The following is a 20,888-nucleotide window of genomic DNA, read 5'->3' on the forward strand; positions in this document are numbered from 1 at the left end:
TTGAATTTAGAGTTGCAAAGTTTGTAGAAGTAATATGTATTCCTAGACAAGTCTTCTGTATGGTTGAAGAGGCTTGTGTTCAATTTCCAGCATTTCTAGTTAACAAACGTACTCGACCATTGTTATAGTGCCGCAGTACTCCGCCACACTACCAGCGCCACAACACACAACCCTTACACCACTGGTGGCGCTACTATTGTATGTAAACCCATCTAATCGTCAATCCATCTGCAAAGATCAACACTTGGATATCCTTACTAAAAACTAATTTTTACCATAGGTTATGAGCCCCCGTTTGCTTCGACTCAACTAAACGATCAATCTCGACAACAACTACCCACCTTCGCAGTGCTTGGAATCCGATTATAAATTCAAAAGAAGAGGCCACCAACCTCGGCCAATCTTCAACGGTCTTCAAGGACGAGAGTCCTACACTCCTGACTCTCCATTCCTCGACCCCTACTCGCGGTTCCAAGGGCCTCTGGATACCACTACCCACTCAAACGGCGTCTGCCTCACGTCTAAGATCTCAATCAAAGCGTTATCGGACTACCTGACAACCCTGTCCAAAACTACACTACTCGACCATTTCCACACACATGACCCTAGTTCCCTATTTGCAGTCCCTGGAACTTGCGCCGCCGGAGCTGTGGCTAGAAACAATTCCTTCAAAGCTGAAGTTCACGTGAAGGCTTTTGATGCGTTCGGCCATATCGTCTACCAATCATGAGAGGATGGGTTTAAAACCCCTTTCCCGCAGGTCGAGATCTACCGCTAGCTCCGCTTCGAGATCCCCTGCCCCTCGGCTTTCCAGACCCGGCACTGACGTTGCACGGGTACCAAATGGACAAAAGGGTACACTCTGCCATTGTTGGTCAGTCCATTGGCCAACAGATTGATGGTATGGGCCGCAACGCCGAAATCCCGAGCTGGAAGGAGTTCTCGGCCAAGGTTTTTCTGTTGACCCCTCTTCTGATGATGAGCATTGCAAGTCGCTACTGCCGCTACTGCAATGAGACTCATCCAATAAGGTCACATACCAAGAGCAAGAAGCCGGCACCAACCGGGCCAGGGCATCCACGCCACGGGCGGGGCAACATGATTGTACTTGTCTGGTCTAACATTTTGGGTGTCTACGCACACGCGAAGCACGACCTTCAGCCAGGATCCGTTCACTCAACGGTGGTTGCCACTGTCAATCTTGCGGAATGGCCCAAGCCACTTATGGGCCATTCCATCCCAGACATGATCCCACATACGGTAGTCGACTTCGTTAAGAGACCTAACTGACTCCCCCTATGACTAGAGACGAGCGCAATTGCGAGAGAAGACTGTCCGGCGTCTGGAGCCCGGAATACATCACCCGGGCGGAGGCCCTCAGAAGCGCGACCTCCCGCGCGGTAAAGACATTTAGGTAAAAAATCATGGAAAATGTTAAGACCCCGGAGGCCGTCCACAAGGTCATGGGCTACTACAAGAAGGCTTTCCGTTTTTCTCTCCCTCCCTCCTGGTACACGAAGGACGTTTCTACAGCACCCTACCTGAACGTGCCGATATATTCATGCGCACCAAGCTGCGGCGCCCCCACTGATGCCGCCAAATTCCACTTCGAGGCCTACAACTCCGTCTCGCCACGCAACATCAGCTTCCCGGACGGTCACGCCTGAACGCGAAGGTCGCAAATGTCTCATCCCTAAGCCACATAAGGACCTCACAACGACCGCAAACTGGAGGCCCATATCCCTACTCCCCACTATCGGCAAGGACATTGAATGTGTCGTGGCCCGGCGACTTACCAACGCGGCCACCCTCTACCCCCTTATCCCCCTCCTGACTCTCCGGCGTCCTCGTGGGCCGACCAGCTACAGACCTCGTGGAAACTTTGATCCATCGCATCGAACACGGCCTCCCACAGAGATCGCCCGTCTCTTCTATTCTTTTCCCACACTTTATTGCGTCCATGCACCACAGCAAAGTGCACTTTGGATATGTAGACGATACAGCTATACTGGATCGCGCTCCAACCCTCGCAAAGTCCGCCGCACAAGCCGCGCAGCTTGCCAATGAAGCCATATAATGGGGAGCGTAGAACGGCCTGAATTTCTCCCGCGGCAAGACTGAGCTGCAGCACTTCCACCGGGATGCTGGCCCCGGGCTAACAGTGACGATCGATGGGGCTACCATCCAGCCAAACAGGGAAACTAAATGGCTGGGTATCCATATATACTCTGAGCTCAACTTCCACGCGCACGTCAAAGACATGACGTCGAAAGTCTTGAGAGTAGCCGCTCATGCTTGCTCCTTGGTAAACTTTATCTGTGGCGTCCTAGCTAATCTCCTCCGCCTCGCGGCTTGTGCCACCATATTCCCCGTCCTCTTGTATGGCGCCTCCGTGTGGGACCACGAACCACGAAAGTACCTGGCCACAGGCAGACTGAGCTCCGCCCACCAAACGCAACTCGTTGACATGATATCCAAGGCTATCGTCAGAACAGCCAAGGCTATTGTCCCTGCCTACCGCCTGACTCCCCACGCGGTCCACTTCAGGAAAGCTGGCCTTCTCCCCGCCCGGATCATGTTGGTCCGCTGCTGCTGTCAGGCCGCCATACGCATTGCAAGCCTAGACGAATACCACCCTCTGGCGCGGTTAGCTAGAGCACGCGCATCCACGCGCCTGACGCTACGTCACAGAGAACTACCCCGAACCCCCACCCCCCGCCACACGCATCCTGCCGCTGGTCTACCCACCACCGAAGCCGCCGGAACCCAAGAATGCCCGGCGCATTCGTGCCGCCAAGTCGCGCATCGCCCGAATCCCGTACTGCGACCTGCAGGTTTTCTCAGACGGGCCAAGCTACAAGATGGTTCCACAGGAGCCGCTGCGGCCCTTTACATCGCAGGCTTAGAACTCCTAACGGTCTCCACCCATTTGGGTAAAATGATGGAGGTCTATGACGCCGAATTGATCGGGGCCCTCATAGGCCTCAAAGCCGCCCTTCAATCCCCTGTCGCTGCCTTCGCCGAAAACGTCATCGTCATGCTTGACAACCAGGAAGCCGCTTACCGGCTCTTAGTCGGCCAACCCACCCTAACGTTGCAAGACATCATCCTTGATTTTCACGCCACCGCCGACCGGTGGCCACTACGAACCCGCAACTCCATGTCACCTAGCCCCGGAAGGTCATAATGCAGTGGATTCCCGGACACACCAACATTCCCGGCAACGGAGCTACAGATCGGGCAGCCAAAGCTACCGCATCCACCCCCCTTCCAAGCATCACGAATCCGTGTCCAGCCTAGCGGCCCTTGCGTCGTGGGCCCGGTCACAACACCTGAAGAACGTCACCGCCTACTGGCACGGCAACATCCCAGGAACCTACCTGGAACTGCAAATCCCATGGTACGTGAAAGTCCCGCCTGAACCCCACCTACCCCGATTCTACCTAAGCTATCTCCTGCAATGCCGGACAGCCCACGGGGACTTTGCCTACTACTATCAAAAGCTCGGACATCCTCCGGAAGGGAGAACATGCGCCTGTGGCTCTGCCAAATCCCCTACGCACTTACTTCCTGCTGTGCAGACCCACCCGGAGGCAGGCGGAAGTCGCCGAGCCCAGACTCCGCCTTGGCAGTAGCCAGGTCCTCCTGGGTACCCCCAAAGGCGCTGTACTCTTCGCTCGCTTCTTAGGTGCATCAAATTTCCTGACGCGGTACGCCGTACCCGTCCACATTCACCCCAATGAATCTCTGCCTGTGACAGGCCTGGCCGAAAGGCCCCAGTCACCAACTCCCTAAAGTAGTAGCCTCCACCCTTTCGTGTAGCTATATCAATGCATCCTGTGCATCGCGGTTGTTAGCCGTGGTTTTTCCATAGAAGTCCGCATGCCCCCTCAGGATGAGGGGTGTTCGGATGAGGTTGTGACTTACGTGCACCTTCCCCGGGCTTTGATACTAGGGTTGCCCTTCACCTGGCGCGACCATAAGAATAACAAAAACAAAAACAAAAACAAAAACAAGAATAAAAAAAAAGAACAAAGCAAAAAGTGCAAGCTAATCTTCACTTCAACCATGTGTGTATGTATTCACATACACGTGTATATATGCATGTATCTGTAATATGCAACTAAGAGAGCACATCACTGGGCCACTAGTTATGCACATATGCAATTGTTCATTGGACCCTGATTTTTCGCGTCAACTCAATCAGAATTACTTCGCCAGGCATATGGTAACTCATTAAAATCTTGAAAATGCACTGCTAATAACTACATCCAACTCCATGCAAAAGTGAATCTGACGCGCCCATAGGCGAACAATTGCAGACTACGAAGCCAATAGAATAGATAAATTCCTGTTATTCTCCCTCGATTTAGTACGACCTCGATCCCGCACAACCATCTCATTCAGAAGATTGATTCTTTTGACTTCGACTCGCAAAGGCCTACCTACGCGTTGTATGTAAACTTGCACCGAATGCGACGCGTTACCTGGCCGGAGCCTCAGAACTTGCGATGATGCTGGTCAATACGTAATGCGACAGCGAGAGCGAGAGAGACATACGCGCTTCTTACCAAACACGACCATTGGAAGACTCGATGCAAAGCAACACCCGATATCTTGGGACATGTACAAGCTCGTAGAGTATACAGTCCCAGAATATATACCGTCGCCCCAGATTATAGCTTGCAATCTCTACCTGGCCTTGGTGCTTGTGATGCGTCCAAGCAAAACTCTCCGCATGGATCAACTGCGGTCTAGAAAACCATCAAACAGTATGGCCTAAAAGGGCGAGAGGCGATCAACATGGGAGCCATCCTGCCGCGGGGCATGCCACGTTATCTGTGATCAGGTTTGGCAATGGGTCTAGTGTCGTCTATCATCTTCTGAGTTTCTGTACGCCCTCACATCACACACAAGCACAAGGCCACTCTTTGATGTTTTGCGTTACCTGAAGACCACTACCCATACTCCCATGCAAGTACGGATACCCTCAAGGCATTCTTTCTCTATGGACAACAGAATGAAAGCCAACTAGGGCTATAATTCACGAGAGGTGTGGCGGAAAGCTTGAGTTGAAGATTGCTAACCTGTTGAACTATTAGTTAGCGACTCGACGGACCTTTACAATATCTCTAATTTGAATTGCCTCTTTACCTGGCTCACTTGAAACGGCTCGATAACTCATACCTTCGGCATTTTCTCCAGGCCCCCGTGTGATTAAGAATGCTCTGACCTCCCATATTCGATCCTTTTTACTCACGCCTACACCTACACCTGCCTGAGAACAATAAAGGACGAGTGAACGACCTTGTCCCCGCCACCATGAACCATGGGATTGAAATGATTGATCGAGTATCACATGGTGCATGCAATGATACATGTAGCTCGCTTCAGGCTCCATCCCAAATGCAACAACGTCCCTCATATAGAGAACAAGTTACTTGTTCCTTACCAGACAAAGCCACTCCGGGATGACAATACAGAAACACTGTCTTGCTTAACTTCGGATATAGCCATCACCGGATCGACATGCAACCCGCAAGAACACCAACGAAGAAGCTGTCTTCTGGTTAGTTAAAACAGTAGCATGAGCGTGTTGTGGTACATAACATCTCTCAAGCTTGACACTATGGCAACCATATGGTTGACATCGAACTAGACAGCTTAATGCTGGACAGAAAACAGGTCGATTTTCAAGAGCCATGCTTCCTAGGGATCGAAAACAGACGGGAGAGGCTCGCGGATCTTTGAAGAGCAGGCCTTTCTTCACCAGGCTACTCATGCTGCCCCTGTTCATATGCTTGTCTCATATCCCCACGAGCAGCATTTCTGCATTTGCTGACTCTTGCATTTCGACTGACAAGTCTAATATCTCATATACGTTTAGAGTTTTCTGTAGACTCTTTTGCCAACATACATGCGTGCCTAGCTTTGTTTGGCCCGTCTGCTCTTCTCATAGCCTCTACTTGGATCTTATGAAAGCAAACGCCTCGCCTCTCGCGCTCAAACTCAACACACTCGCCACTATCGGGGCTTGCGCTGCTGCTACTATAAACCTGGATACTGGCCGAACTAAAAAGCGAGATTTTCGAGGAATTCATGTCATGTGGATTCCCCACGGCAAAGGTCGAAGCTGGCGATGTGTCTAATGCGTTCCCCAGTGTCAGCGATGTTTGTGAGAAAAATGATTCGACAGTAATGTCATTTATGTACCTTTGCATCGTCCCCTCATTTGCTACACCGCTGAAACTCACCCCGCCATGTTCAACGCTTCCATGAACTCCCTCATTGCTTTACCAAACCCATTTCGAACAGCTTCAGATTCTCCAAGTATATACTAAACCTAGAATGCCTCTTTTATCTTCGTGTGAGCGCGAAGGGTGGGAGGGTAGGGTTGAAGGTGGGGATGGAATTTTAATGGTGCATTTTAGGGGTGGGGCAAATGAGGGGATGGGATGGGACAAAAAGCACGAGGCGGAGGTTAGGCACAAAAATCAAATGCTGGCCCAAACCTGCCACCACGGCGGCCATCACCACTCCGGCTACTGCCACCAAGACGACCGCCCTTTGTGATAAAACGCGTCGTTATCGTTATGACGCCAGTTCCTTGCTCCAGCGCCTTGCCCGAGCGACGTGTGTGCGACACGGCGAACCGCCTTCTCAGCAAGACCATCCGCTTCTCTCGTCTGGCACACCAAGGCCGACAACATCATGCTCTACACCTTGAATCGTGAGGCCGTCAGGTTCATGGCCGCTAATGTTCCCTGAATCTCCAAGGAGCTGCAAGCCCTGTAAGTCAGCCCCGCCCATACATCACCGAGCGCATCAGCCTTTTGTCACGCAAATTTGACACAAGTAGCCTGCTTCTCGGCGACTTCAATCTCCATCATCACTAGTGGAATTCCTAGCGAGAGTACCCTACGAACTACGAGCTCATAACTTTGTTAACTGGCTGATGATGCAGAATGCCAATCTGACTGTCGACGACGACTACGTTGAACGCGACGGCGGCACCTACATCAACAGCAGCACGACCTGGATGATCGACCTCGCATATTACTTGCAGTCTCGACTGGACCTGTTTACGACCTGGAGGTATCTTCAGGAGACGGGCTCCGATCACCGGGCCATCAGTTTTGACTACGTCAGCACCACCACACCCACACCCAAAACCCTAACACGTAACCCGGCGTTCAACATTAAGACGGCCGACTGGTCACTGTTTCGCAAGGAATGGCTGGCTGGCCAGGCTGACCTTGAGCTTCAGCTGTCCCCGGCAGAGATATTTGCAGACGGTGATGCGTGCCGGGGAAGAGGCACAGTGTCCACGCGAAGCCGTGGTGGACGCCTGAGCTCTAAACACAACGTTAGGCCGCAGCGCGCGCAGAGAGAAGATACAGGCGAGGCAGGCTGTCGCTGGTTGAGTTTTATCCGATTCGCAACAAGTACGCCCATGCTGTCGGAGATGCCAAGTCTACTCACTGGACTACTTGCCTCTCTGACGCCGACAACGAAAAGGTCTACACAGCCTGGAAATACACCAAGCCAGCTACGGCGAGTTACTTCCCCCCCATCCAGGGGCCAGACGGGTTAGCCAATACCCCCGAGGAGAAGGAAAAGGCTTTCCTGACGCTACTGGGTGCTACGTCTAGCGCAGGTGTCGACCCCCGACCTGACGTTGCCGATACACACGACCCCCATCACGACCCCCATCACGACACCCCCCCGAACGACACCGACCGAAGCATATACCCCTGGCCTGACCTTACAGACCACGAGATCAAGGAGGCAATCATGTCCGCCAACGCCAAGAAGGCCCCCGGGCCCGACGGCATGAACGCCAAGATCATCCAGATCGCCTTTGAGGCCCATCCCGCGCCCTTTCTCTCCGTCTACAAAGCCCTGTCTCGCCTCGGAATACACCCCACACTCTGGAAGCAAGCTACTGGGATTGTGCTCGCGAAAGACGGAAAGGCTGATTATTCAGTCGTAAAGTCCTACCGCATCATCTCACTGCTCAACTGTCTAGGCAAAGTGCTCGAGAAAGTCTTTGCGACCCGCTTAGGGTACCTCGCTAATTGCCATGACAGCTCGCTTCTAGACGACACTCAACTGGGAGGCCGCAAACAGCGTTCAGCCATGGACGCCGCTCTCGTATACGTCAGCCACCTGCAGAAGGTCAAGGAGATGAAGCTCGTTCCAAGCACTCTCTTCCTTGACGTCAAGGGCGCTTTCGACCACGTGTCAAAGCCCTGCTTGATGCGCAGCTTACGTGAGCTCGGTCTTCCCCTGGTGTTCCGAAAATGGGTTGCTTCGTTCCTCCAGGACCGTACTGTCGGCCTGCACATCGAGGGTCAGCCGTTTCCGATGACCCCGGTTAACATCGGCATCCCCCAAGGTTCCCCCATCAGTCCTCTACTCTTCCTGTTGTATGCTCGACATATAGTGGCTCGGGTGGCCGGCGACACACCACAACTTCAGCTGTCGTATATAGACGACTTCAGCGTAACCGTGGCGTCCAAAAGCCCGAGGCGTTCAGCGGCGCTTCTCGAAGAACTCGTGACGGAGCTGCGGGCCAAGGCTCGTGACTACGGCATTGAGTTTGAAGAGAGCAAAACTGAGCTCATCCACTACACCGATGCTGCAAAGTGGGCCTCCCAAACTGTCCGAGTAGGTGATGTCACTGTGCGTCCCCAAAAGATGGTCAAGTGGCTGGGTTTCCATTTCGACAACAGACTTTCGTTTAAACAGCACGTCCAGGCACGGACCCAAAAGGCTGAGATCGCGTTCCGCGGCTTGCTTCGGCTCGCTTCGAACACGCGTGGACTGTCCATCGCGGCACTCCGTCAGCTCTACATCTCCTGTGTGGGTACCGTCGCCGATTACGGATCAATTCTCTGGTATGACCCGTCAAAACCCCAGCTCAGTCTGCAAAGGGTATACCAGAAACTGCAAAGCCAAGCTGCCGCCCGTATCCTAGGTACATTCCGCGGTTCACCAACACGCGCCGTCGAAGTCGAGGCCAGCCTCCCGCCCCCCTCTATTCGATTCGCCAAAGCACGCATGGCCTACGCCGCTCGCACTCTCCGCCTCCAACGCAACCATCCCGTCCGTGTTGCGTCCCAACCCAACAAGGACGAGCTTGCCCCCGATGACTCAGACCTGCCTCTCCTGGGGCATAACATGAGTGTCAAGACCCGACTCGGCTGCATCATGCGCGAGTTGAAGCCATTGGTGGCAGGCATGTGGAGACGAGAACGTCGCCGACAGGAGTGGGATAGTCCCTGGCAGCCACCACTGACCGACCGCATCTCCATCGTCGTCGACCCTGGACCCAAGGAGGACGCTGCCGTCAGGTGTAAGGCTTTACGGTCTAAAGGAGAACGCTTTTAGAACAGCAGAAATAAATTAAGAAATAGATAAGGAGAAAAGACTAATGTACAAGAAAACAGGCGGAAACAACACTATCTATATACGCGCGGTAGCGGTATGACGCGTACCCTTGACAACGACGGTGTGTGTAACGATCTATGGATCGAGGTAGGCTCTGTAACGATCTATGGATCGAGGTAGGCTCAGGCTCCGCCCTCACCGCCGTTTACACCGCCGTCCACACCGCCTTGCACACCGCCGTTACTCACCGCCTGCCAAACCCGTGTGCACACCGTCGTTGTCAAGGGTACGCGTCATACCTCTACCGCGCGTATATAGATAGTGTTGTTTCCGCCCGTTTTCTTGTACATTAGTCTTTTCTCTTTATCTGTTTCTTAATTTATTTCTGCTGTTCTAAAAGCGTTCTCCTTTAGACCGTAAAGCCTTACAATAGAAACAGATCTACCCTTGTTTACACTGTCCTCGTTTCTTTTACCCTGTCTTCGTACCTTTTCCTCGTTACCACCCGCCACCTGTACATCGTTTCTCTCTGTTCCTCTTTTGTTCCACCGTCACATGCCCTACTGTGCACCTACCACCGACCCCGACTCTGACACCACTTCCAACAACACCGTCTTCTTCGACTCTGAGCCTCCTCCGACAGCCATGTCCGATCCTACTGTCCCTGTTCCAGCCCCGGCGGCCCCGTCGCTTCAAGATCTGCTGCAAGCCATCCAGCAGCTCAACGAGAAGCACGACCACGCGCAACAACAATTGCGCGACGAGTTCAACAGTGGCCAACAAAAACGAGATCAGGCCATCGCCGATCTCCAAGCTTTTGCCCGTGCTGCCACCGCTACTTCCGCTCCCGCCGTCGTCCCTGCGTCCCCTGTCCCCACTGCTGTCCCCGCTGCTCCCGTGCCCGTTGCAACTACGGAAAGAAACCTCGAACCGAGGAAGCGTGCCCTCCCGGATATCGCCTTGTTTTCCGGCCAACGCTCTGCCTACCGCGTCTGGGCCCTGAGTGCCCGCTCCAAGCTTGCACTGGACAGCGAGTCAATCGGTGACCACCGCAAGCAATACGCGTACCTTTTTGCGCGTATGACGGTAGAAGCCCAGAACCTCGTCGTGGCGTACTTCGAGCAGGGCTTGCTGAACGACACCGGGCCCCACCAGTTCCTGGAGTACTTGGACTCCATATTCATCGACCCCTTTGCTGCTGACCGTGCTCTCTTCCACCTGGACAACATGCGCCAGGGACCCTCTGAACCCTTCGCCTTGTTCCTGCCCCGCTTCGAAAAAGTCCTCCAGGACGCCAACATCATTGGCGACCGCAACCGCATTTCGAAGTTGCAAACCGCCATGGCGCCTGCCCTCCGACAAGCGATGGTCTATGTCAACGTCCCCGCGACGTACCCTGTGTAAGGCTTTACGGTCTAAAGGAGAACGCTTTTAGAACAGCAGAAATAAATTAAGAAACAGATAAAGAGAAAAGACTAATGTACAAGAAAACGGGCGGAAACAACACTATCTATATACGCGCGGTAGAGGTATGACGCGTACCCTTGACAACGGCGGTGTGCACACGGGTTTGGCAGGCGGTGAGTAACGGCGGTGTAAACGGCGGTGAGGGCGGAGCCTGAGCCTACCTCGATCCATAGATCGTTACAATCGCCTCCTCCTCCCTCTCCTCCGGGGGACTACTGGCAACTTCCAGGGGCACTCGTGGGTCTGCTCGTATTTCTCAAGGGCTGTATTACGGATAGGGCCCAAGGAAACCATTAGGGTTCTAGAAAGCCAACGACTCAGGACAATGATAGGTTCCAGAGGTGGACAGTCAGGCCTGCGCGGATATACGGCCGGGAGGAGAGGATAGAACTCTCTAGGTCGTATGGTCGGTTTGAGGTAAAGAGGCACACTCAACTAATTGATCTTATAACACACGGAAGGGAATAAACAATCACAGGAACACTGAGGTAACGAAGACGACAGAAGGTACTGATGCAATGAAGGCTATCAAGAAACAAGTGATAATTAAAGATATAGTACTAAAGAAGAAGGTACTATCGAAGAAGTGATACTATAAACTAGTATACAAAGAAGAATGGCAAAAGGGGTGTATGTGATTGTTAAGCTTGGGGAGCAAGAGTTAACCTGATCACACAGGGCAGAAGGCAACGCTATTTAAGGCGTTGCAGATTCTGACAACAGAGATCTTCCCAAGCTAGAACCAAATCACAGATAACCGAAAGTGGGGACATACGTAACTCAACGTTACCAGACGCTACTATCAAACCGGATGTTAGTTCACGAGATAAACCAACACGGCAGCAGCAGAACTGAAAATCCCTCAAGACACCCAGGCAACGATATGTCGCGTTACAGCGATATCGGCCTAACAGGTGTGGGCCCCACGCTCAAACGCTGTTGACACAAAAGGAACGAGAATAGCAGTCAACTCAGAATAAGCTGCATCAACTGCAGAGTACCGAGTTACCTAATAGCGATGATCTATAGTGTGCAAGCCGGCCACACCCGAGTAGATAAACCGGAGTGACACCTCAAGGTTACACAGACCACCAAGTGGTATAACCGTATCATCATACGTCCTTGGAACATTAGCGTGACACAACGGAAGCGGGGTAAGGTGCCAGGCATAACCCTATGCAATGGCAATGGCAAGAATGGCTATTCATGACAGTATGCTCCTTTTAAATGACTGATTTCCACAGCAGTACTAAGATCGCCACATCCTAGACTAGAATCAAGTCGGAGAATTCGCAAAAGGAAGCCGGGCATCTAGGGACACGGAAGTCCACCGGGCTTTGCAGAATCGGAACAGAAGGAATAAGCCAACCATACGGGTCTAGACACAGCATGACTCCGCAGGCAAGAATTGTAGATCTCGATGCACCAACAACATCGTGACGTATAGGGGATCAACGGAATCCCTAGCATGAAAGCTTGTACATCTGATCAACATAAAACAAGGCCTTGAAGTGCAACGACAACTTCGTAAGGGCCTCGTGTCCACAGACAAGAGGAAGGTAAAAAAGAATGGGAATAACGAAAGGCAACCTCATCAACCGAGGGGCAGCACCAAGGATCTTAAGTGGGAATAAGTTGAGAACGCAGCTCAGTACCCGCAAAGGCAAAGGTTTTTCAACCTTGTTGTCCTCCCTAGTTATGGCATTGGTCATAGAAGTAAGAGCCAGGCCTGTAGGTTATAACAAACAACAATCGCTCAGTTCCATAGCCCATAAATCTGTTGCCTGCAAGATGCAGAAGGTCCCCTGAGAACTACCAAGTTCTGGTAACAAGTGTACACCAGAGTGGCTACTCAGTTGGCACAATCATCAATCGCCGCGACATAATCGCCTCCACAATAGCTAAGAACCCCCTGGGACATGGTTCGATGGATGTAAACGAACACGATTCCGGTTGTGGGAGAATAGACTAACATGTGTAATGGGGACTCATCATCGATCGGGTAATTGGTATATGACAACAGACAGCATGGAAACAAAGACGTGCAGGATCCGTAAAGAGTATTGGTGAAAGGGGAAAACAAGAAATTGGTAAAGTCAGCTTGTCAAACTTGGCAGTATTTCAGCACAAGATACAAGACTGGCCTGCACCACCATAGGCAGGACTTCGAAGAGGGACATCGTGTTTCTTTTAACGAGAAGAAAAACAACAAGATATTGTCCAAAAGAGAGAGGCAGAGAGTAGGCCCAAGTGAAGACACAAAGAGGTCGCAGAAAGGAGACATAGAGTAGTCGCAAGTAGACGTAACAGAGTCGAAGAAAGTAACAGGCAAGAGAGCTGTCCAAAGTAGAGGACACAGAACATGTCACAAGAAGTAGACGTATAGTGGTCGTAAGTAGACACAACAACAGCCGAAAGAAAATAGTCCGAACAGTGGCCTAACGCATTAGACACAACTGTGGCACGAAGACTAGACATAACTGTCAAGAAGTGGGACAGAAGCGAGCTGTTAACAAAGCGAGTAGACAGCAACTGTCAATACCCAGACAGACACGGGCTGTCAGCAAAGCGAGTAGATATAAACTATCAATACCCGGACAGACACGAGCTGTCGGCAATTATAACCCAGCAGGGGTCAAACGCAAGCACCATAGTGGTCAAAGAAGAGACACAAAAAAAGCAGTCGCCGATGGACACACGGTGTCACAAGGAAGAGGCATTAAGAGGTGTCAACCCAAAGAACAGACACGAGCTGTTCGTAGAACCAACGAGCTCAGCAAAGAACAGACACTAGCTGCTGATATCATATAAATAGACCCAACAGGAGTCAAAACAATTAGGCAAGACAAAGGCCAAGAAATACAGACACAGAGGTCTAAAAACAGACATAAACTGTCCAAGAAATCCCACAAGAACTCAATAACATGCTTTGGCACAATGGCAGGTGTGTGAGTAAACTCAACAACAACACTTTATACACTCAGGTACCATGTTGTAACTCAAAGTAATCTGGGAGTTGGCAACATCATTGCTGCAAGCCAAAAGGTGCATAGCTGGTAGACATGGCTTTCTGGAAACCCCCGTTCAGATGTGGCAAGTTGTAACGACTGGTTGATGCGGGACCAAATGAACAGCTTATAAACTAAGGTAGTTGACCGCCCGTAAATCAACAGAAGATCGTACACTGCCTGGTTCCCGAGGACAAAGAATCGGAGAAGCCAACACTGAAGAAGTAGGGGCAATGAAGCCACGTGTGAGCATGCCATCCAGGTTTTGCTTGACAAGTTGCAAATTTAGATGTGCATCATCAGACGGAAGAGTATTGATATGTTCGGCAGTCGAGACAAGATTAACAGCATGACCTGCGTCTTGACAAGAGGTGGTTGAAGGTACACCATCCCGCAAGAACACCGGACGCAAATCATAATAACTGTCCGAACTGCATTCGGGATATCGCTTGTGCACTTGTTCTAGCCGTAGGTCATCCTGATCAACAGGATCGAGAACCTGCTCAGCGGTAGTGCGGTGAGCCCGCCGGTTCTCATTGCTTGCAGTGGAACGCAAAGCTTGAGACGACATTAGCCTAGAGGAACAAAGTGCTTCAACGAAATTAAAGGAGCTGGGACAGAGACAGTGCCATCAACTGACTGTCCACAGAAGAAGAGAAGTAGATTGAGAAATGGAATCAACTAAGAACCAGAAAGAGCCGAGTTATGACTAGCGGACGAAGAAGGTTGTGTAACAACAGCAGCGCTAGTATGATCATAGGAAGACGGGATATCGGCCGTAGTCGAGAGCCGGAACGAAAAGAAGAATAAGGTGTGCTAAAGAATAACAAAGAGTTGGAAGAATGTGTGAGTCTTTAAATGAAGCTTAACAAAATATTACGGATAGGGCCCAAGGAAACCATTAGGGTTCTAGAAAGCCAACGACTCAGGACAATGATAGGTTCCAGAGGTGGACAGTCAGGCCTGCGCGGATATACGGCCGGGAGGAGAGGATAGAACTCTCTAGGTCGTATGGTCGGTTTGAGGTAAAGAGGCACACTCAACTAATTGATCTTATAACACACGGAAGGGAATAAACAATCACAGGAACACTGAGGTAACGAAGACGACAGAAGGTACTGATGCAATGAAGGCTATCAAGAAACAAGTGATAATTAAAGATATAGTACTAAAGAAGAAGGTACTATCGAAGAAGTGATACTATAAACTAGTATACAAAGAAGAATGGCAAAAGGGGTGTATGTGATTGTTAAGCTTGGGGAGCAAGAGTTAACCTGATCACACAGGGCAGAAGGCAACGCTATTTAAGGCGTTGCAGATTCTGACAACAGAGATCTTCCCAAGCTAGAACCAAATCACAGATAACCGAAAGTGGGGACATACGTAACTCAACGTTACCAGACGCTACTATCAAACCGGATGTTAGTTCACGAGATAAACCAACACGGCAGCAGCAGAACTGAAAATCCCTCAAGACACCCAGGCAACGATATGTCGCGTTACAGCGATATCGGCCTAACAGGTGTGGGCCCCACGCTCAAACGCTGTTGACACAAAAGGAACGAGAATAGCAGTCAACTCAGAATAAGCTGCATCAACTGCAGAGTACCGAGTTACCTAATAGCGATGATCTATAGTGTGCAAGCCGGCCACACCCGAGTAGATAAACCGGAGTGACACCTCAAGGTTACACAGACCACCAAGTGGTATAACCGTATCATCATACGTCCTTGGAACATTAGCGTGACACAACGGAAGCGGGGTAAGGTGCCAGGCATAACCCTATGCAATGGCAATGGCAAGAATGGCTATTCATGACAGGCTGCTGTGTCTCGGACGTGTGACAAGGGTTCCCACGTTGGCTCTGCCCATCCAGTCCACTGGACGAGTACTTGGTGACGGTTGTTGGCGGTCTTGTGTTGCAGGATCTCATCCACCAAGTGTTCACCGGCGACTAGGTCTTCAGAGGCTTCTTCGGGTGCGATCGCCGGTGGTTCATGGTGTAACAGGACTTGGGAGGGCAGAGGGTCATCACGGGCACGGCGGACAAGGCTGACATGGAAGACAGGGTGAATACCGGTGGGCGTGTCGAGTTTTACGGCGTGTGTGCCAACGATTTGGATAACTCGGTACGGCAAGGCAAGCCAGTCGAGTGTCTTCGAGGGGCGGATGGTGCGCACGTTGCGCAGACGCAGGTAGACTCGGTCGCCGACTTTGAAAGCTTCCGCTGCCTGGCGTCCCCGGTTGGCATGTCGTTCCTGTGTTTCGAGGGCGAATGCCATGGAGGCCTGGGCGAACGCGGTTGCGTCGCGGTGCTTGGCGAGCCAGTTGTGGCCGGCAGTGGCGGGGGAAACGGTGGAGCCTGGTTCGTGGTCGGTAGTCATGTCAAGGGGGTCAATGTTGTAACCGTGGGTGAAGAAAAAAGGGGAAAGGCCAGTGGCAGTAGCAGTGCGATTGTTCAGGGCGACCTGGGCTTGGGGGAGAAGTGCAGCCCAGTCGTCTTGCAGGAAAGCGGTGAAGGCACGAAGGTAAGTCTCGATCTCTTGGTTGGAGCGCTCTTGGGCGCCGTCGGTCTCGGGATGGAACGCAGTGGAGAGGCGGCGGGTGATGGAGAGCTGGCGACAGACTTCTGTCCAGAATAAACCGGTGAACTGAGGGCCTCGGTCGGAAGTGATGGCGCGAGGTAGGCCGTGGTGAGCAAAGACATGGGTTATAAAGGCTCTGGCAACATCTGGGGCAGTGTAAGATTGCATCGGTATCAAGATTTTACTCTTCGACAGCCGATCGGTGATTCCCAAAATTGTAGTGCAGCCTTCGGACTCAGGGAGACCGACGATGAAATCCATGGCGAGTTCTTGCCAGGCACGGTCCGGGACGGGCAGGGGCTTCAGGAGGCCACGCTTCTGGTCGCGCCAAATCTTGCTTTTACCGCAAGTGTCGCAATTACCAACGAAGCGGCGGACATCGTCAGAGAGGCCAGGCCAAGCGTAGGAGCGGCTGACTAGATCACGGGTTGCTGATCCTCCAGGGTGACCGGTAAGCGTGGAGTCGTGGACTTGCTGGATGATACGAGTGCGAAGGGGCTCGTAGTACGGGATCCACAGGCGGTCACGCCAGAGGAGACGGGTGGCGGAGTCGAGGGTACACTCGCTGATCTGCCAAGGAAGGCCCCACTCGTTGGGGAACGAGCGGGCTTGTTCTTGGACAGCTTGTCGCGCTTGCCAATAACGTTCGTTACGGGTAAGCGCCGAGTGCCAGAGGGTCTGGAGTTCCGGGTCAGCAAAAGGGGCATCTAGGGCAGCGTGGTCGAGGGTCAGGGTTCCTTCAGGGTCTTTGTCAGGCTCTTTAGCCCAAACGGCGGCGGCAATGACGAAGTCGGGCCCGTCAGGGCGCAGAACTTGGTGGACACGGGACTGGAGGCGTTCATCGGAGAGGTCTTGGGGCAGGTCTTGGTCGCGGCGGGAAAGGGCATCGGAGGTCACTTGAGTAACGCCGGGTCGATGAATTAACCGAAAGTCGAACTCGGATAATTCATGGGCCCAGCGGCGTTGGCGTTCTGATAGGGTTCTTTGCTTCTGGAAGTACAAAAGGTTCTGGTGGTCGGTGTGTACTTCGAACGGGATGCCAGCGAGGTAGGAGCGCCAAGCGCGGAGGCAGGAGTGGATGGCCAACATTTCCTTGTCGTGGATAGGATAGTTGACTTCCGCTGGGCTGAGCTTTCGCGAGAAGTAAGCAACAGGACGCCAAAGAGAATCAGCACCTTGCTGTCTGAGGGAACCTCCCAGGGCCCAGCCGGAAGCATCGGCTTCAACGATGGTGGGGAGGTCAGGGTCAAAGGTGGCAAGGAGCGGGGCAGAGACAAGGGCCTTCTTCAAAGCTTCAAACGAACGGAGTTGTTCGTCTTCCCACTTGAAGGGTTGGTCCTTCTTGGTCAGCAGAGTCAGGGGAGCAGCGACGGTGGAGTATTCGGGGACAAAACAGCGGTAGAAGTTGGCAAACCCAAGAAAACTACGGACTCCGCGGACAGACGTGGGAGCCTCCCATTCCTGGATAGCTTTGACTTTGTCTGGGTCTGCACGGATGCCGGAGCCGGGTTCAACAATGAAGCCGAGGTTGTTAGGGTCTGGGAGACCCGGGTCAAGGCTTTGCCTGATTGCCCGAGTTGAAGCCGGTGTGGCTTGAGCAACGGTGGTTCGAGTGTCGGTGGTCCGAGTCCGCAAAGGCCCGACTACTGACGGTCCGAATACAAGTGGCCCAACCGGCCTTGATCCGAACGCCCGATGACTCACCACGTTTGGGTCAATCAGGTAGGCCTCAGTTGTTCTACCCAGGCAGTATAAAGAGCTGCTGCTCTCTCCTAGTTTTAGTTAGTTCTTTCTTCTTCTCTCCATCGCAATATATCTGTTTCTGCCCTTCTACGTCCTTTTACGACTTGGCCCCTTACATCATATTGCGATCTTCTTTTTCGCTACAGCCCTACAGTTCTACAGTTCTACAGTTCTTTACAGCCACAGGTACAGATACAGCTTTTACAGATTGCATGTGAAAGGTTCACTAAGTATAAGAGAGTCTTATAGTTATGACCAGAATGCTGTTTATTATCTTTTGATAGGGAGAAAAGGAAGAAGAAAGACTAAACTAAACAGCGGATTTGGGTCTACTATATAGACATTTTTGTGCTTACAAATGCAAGTTCCCGATCGGCTCAATATCCCTCCGTGAGCTCCTTATGTCCGAGTTTTCGGCGATAACTCGAGGTTAACTCCGATCCCGTCGGAATCCCTCAGTTTCCCTCGGAACACTTCGGACCTTTCTGCATCCTGCCGGATTAGGCGAATCCTACCCACGGACCTCAAGTCCGACCCGGTCCGAGCTCTCCGAAGCCTCCGAAGAGTTGCCGAAGTTCATCCGAAACCTTATCCAAATTCGGTGAAACGACCTGCATTCGAGAGCACTGGATTAGCTCTATCTGGTGCACCCATTGGTGTTAAGGTGTGATTACGCTAAGCTGGATCTTCACAGAAAGGGACACAGAGGGACAAAGATCTCGAATTGAAGAACAAAACTAAACTCTCTAAATGGTGTAGAAACAATGCGACTATTTATCCTGTTGGAAAGGGAGGCAACCGACGATCGGCGGCGACGACAACTAGTTCCTCTAGGAAGTGCCGTTAGTCTTGGTTCTGGTCTGGCATTAGTTTTGCCGTACCAGCGCCGGACTAGTCCTTCGAGGATACGCCGTTAGTGTTGGTGTCGGGCTTCCGTCGGTCCTTAAGGGTGCAACCCCAACATCAGCCTCTCTTCCTCCTTTTGCGCGTCGTTTTGGTTCCTTTTTGGCTGAGCCATAGTTTGTAGGCGTCGGTATCGACCAGAAGGTCGACTGGTTCCCAGCCAGGTCTGACGTAGCCTTTCCATTTGACTTTGACTTGCTTGACACCGTTAGAAGTGCGTTCGCCTAGGATCTTTTCGACCTCCCAGTATTCTTCACCATTGATGACTTCCATAGGTGCTGGTCGATCGTCGTGAGTCTTTTGGGAAGGGAAAGCGTCGTTGGCAGCTGAGCGAAGGCGATCGGCATGGTAGACGTCGTGAGCAGTTGTACCCGGTACTTCAAGACGATAAGTGTGAGGGGTAACTTGTTCCAACACTTTGCAGTATTGGTATTTTGCTCTAAGTTTCCTGCCGAGGCCTGAGCCTTGTTGTTCAGGGCGTAGGGTGAGCCAAACGTATGAGCCTGTAGGAAAATCTGGTGCAGGACGTCGGTGTTCATTCTCGCGTTGCTCCATCTCCGCTCGTGACAGAGAAAGGTTGGCGTGGGCCCATTTCTGGGCGTCTCTCAGGCGTTGGATGACCCTCTCAGCCTGTCCGAGTGGACCGTTATTGTCGGGTTCGACAGGCAATGGTGGTGCGGCGAAGACTCGTGGGTGGTAGCCGTGAGACAAGAAGAAAGGTGAAACATTAGTGGCAGAAGATGGGGTGGCATTGATGCTGAACTCGACCATGGGCAGTAGATTGAGCCAGGCGGGGCCTTCAGCGCTGAGTTTGGCAAGTTTGACTTTGATCTCAGCGTTCATCCTCTCTGCAGCTCCATTGGTAGCCGGATGGTAAGCTGTTGTGGTTAGCCTTTCGATCTCTAGGCGTTTGCAGAGGTGTCGCCAAGCTGCGTTGACAAATTCGCGGTCAGACAAAATAGATTTTGGCATGCCGTGGTGTCGGTAAAAGTGGTGGAAGAACATATCTGCAACAGATTCCATGTCGAGGGCGTCGGCGGGAATAAGGATGACGCCCTTGGATAGACGGTCTATAACAGTTAGGACGTGGGTGTAGGTGATGCCGCCTTTCTGTGCTGGTTCCAAAGGTCCGATAAAGTCGATGGCAATCTCGGCCCAAGGCTGGTCGGGAATTGGCAAGGCTTTGAGGGTGGTGTCCTTGTTGTCGCGACGAATGTTAGAACTACCACAAATTTGACAGTTGCGGCAGAAACGGCGGATATCTTCGACGTAGCGGGGCCAGAAAAACTCTCTAGACAGCTCGACTTGCATGACGTTCTTTCCGGGGTGCAGCATCATGGGCGAGTCATGAATGTTCTGTAGGATGGCGGTTCTCAATGGCTCGTTAGTAGGTACCCATAGTTTATTCCGAAATCGAATAGCGGATTTGGCGTCCAAAGAGCAGTCGGAAATGTTGACTCTCAACTTGTGTCTGATTGTTTCGGGCCACTGTGACAGTCCATCTGTCAACGCTTTATGGATAATGTGTTAGGGTCTGGGAGACCCGGGTCAAGGCTTTGCCTGATTGCCCGAGTTGAAGCCGGTGTGGCTTGAGCAACGGTGGTTCGAGTGTCGGTGGTCCGAGTCCGCAAAGGCCCGACTACTGACGGTCCGAATACAAGTGGCCCAACCGGCCTTGATCCGAACGCCCGATGACTCACCACGTTTGGGTCAATCAGGTAGGCCTCAGTTGTTCTACCCAGGCAGTATAAAGAGCTGCTGCTCTCTCCTAGTTTTAGTTAGTTCTTTC

General features: G+C 52.1%; 7 protein-coding genes across 7 annotated transcripts; 5 read left to right on the forward strand and 2 right to left on the reverse strand.

Annotated features, from left to right (window-relative positions):
• Nucleotides 1-843: 843 nt before the first annotated feature.
• BROUX77_007017 (uncharacterized protein) lies at nt 844-1,290 on the forward strand (the record flags this gene model as incomplete). Its single annotated transcript, XM_073752067.1, has 1 exon — nt 844-1,290. The coding sequence occupies one exon, from the start codon at nt 844-846 to the stop codon at nt 1,288-1,290; it is 447 nt and encodes a 148-aa protein (XP_073603164.1).
• A 134-nt stretch (nt 1,291-1,424) lies between these two features.
• On the forward strand, nt 1,425-1,667 carry BROUX77_007018 (uncharacterized protein; the record flags this gene model as incomplete). Its single annotated transcript, XM_073752068.1, has 1 exon — nt 1,425-1,667. The coding sequence occupies one exon, from the start codon at nt 1,425-1,427 to the stop codon at nt 1,665-1,667; it is 243 nt and encodes an 80-aa protein (XP_073603165.1).
• A 908-nt stretch (nt 1,668-2,575) lies between these two features.
• Nucleotides 2,576-3,795, forward strand: BROUX77_007019 (uncharacterized protein; the record flags this gene model as incomplete). The annotated part of the gene is made up of 2 exons (XM_073752069.1): nt 2,576-3,180; nt 3,582-3,795. The coding sequence occupies 2 exons, from the start codon at nt 2,576-2,578 to the stop codon at nt 3,793-3,795; spliced, it is 819 nt and encodes a 272-aa protein (XP_073603166.1).
• Nucleotides 3,796-6,955: 3,160 nt separating this feature from the next.
• On the forward strand, nt 6,956-9,393 carry BROUX77_007020 (uncharacterized protein; the record flags this gene model as incomplete). Its single annotated transcript, XM_073752070.1, has 2 exons — nt 6,956-7,445; nt 7,529-9,393. The coding sequence occupies 2 exons, from the start codon at nt 6,956-6,958 to the stop codon at nt 9,391-9,393; spliced, it is 2,355 nt and encodes a 784-aa protein (XP_073603167.1).
• A 555-nt stretch (nt 9,394-9,948) lies between these two features.
• Nucleotides 9,949-10,797, forward strand: BROUX77_007021 (uncharacterized protein; the record flags this gene model as incomplete). Its single annotated transcript, XM_073752071.1, has 1 exon — nt 9,949-10,797. The coding sequence occupies one exon, from the start codon at nt 9,949-9,951 to the stop codon at nt 10,795-10,797; it is 849 nt and encodes a 282-aa protein (XP_073603168.1).
• Nucleotides 10,798-15,676: 4,879 nt separating this feature from the next.
• Nucleotides 15,677-17,542, reverse strand: BROUX77_007022 (uncharacterized protein; the record flags this gene model as incomplete). Its single annotated transcript, XM_073752072.1, has 1 exon — nt 15,677-17,542. One exon carries the CDS (start codon nt 17,540-17,542, stop codon nt 15,677-15,679), a length of 1,866 nt encoding a protein of 621 aa, XP_073603169.1.
• Nucleotides 17,543-19,159: 1,617 nt separating this feature from the next.
• BROUX77_007023 (uncharacterized protein) lies at nt 19,160-20,437 on the reverse strand (the record flags this gene model as incomplete). The annotated part of the gene is made up of 1 exon (XM_073752073.1): nt 19,160-20,437. One exon carries the CDS (start codon nt 20,435-20,437, stop codon nt 19,160-19,162), a length of 1,278 nt encoding a protein of 425 aa, XP_073603170.1.
• Between the last annotated feature and the right edge of the window lie 451 nt (nt 20,438-20,888).

This window comes from Berkeleyomyces rouxiae (assembly GCF_048999995.1).
Source record: "Berkeleyomyces rouxiae strain 22BRR77 chromosome Unknown BrBRR77_ptg000009l, whole genome shotgun sequence".
Classification (NCBI taxonomy): Eukaryota; Fungi; Ascomycota; class Sordariomycetes; order Microascales; family Ceratocystidaceae; genus Berkeleyomyces; species Berkeleyomyces rouxiae.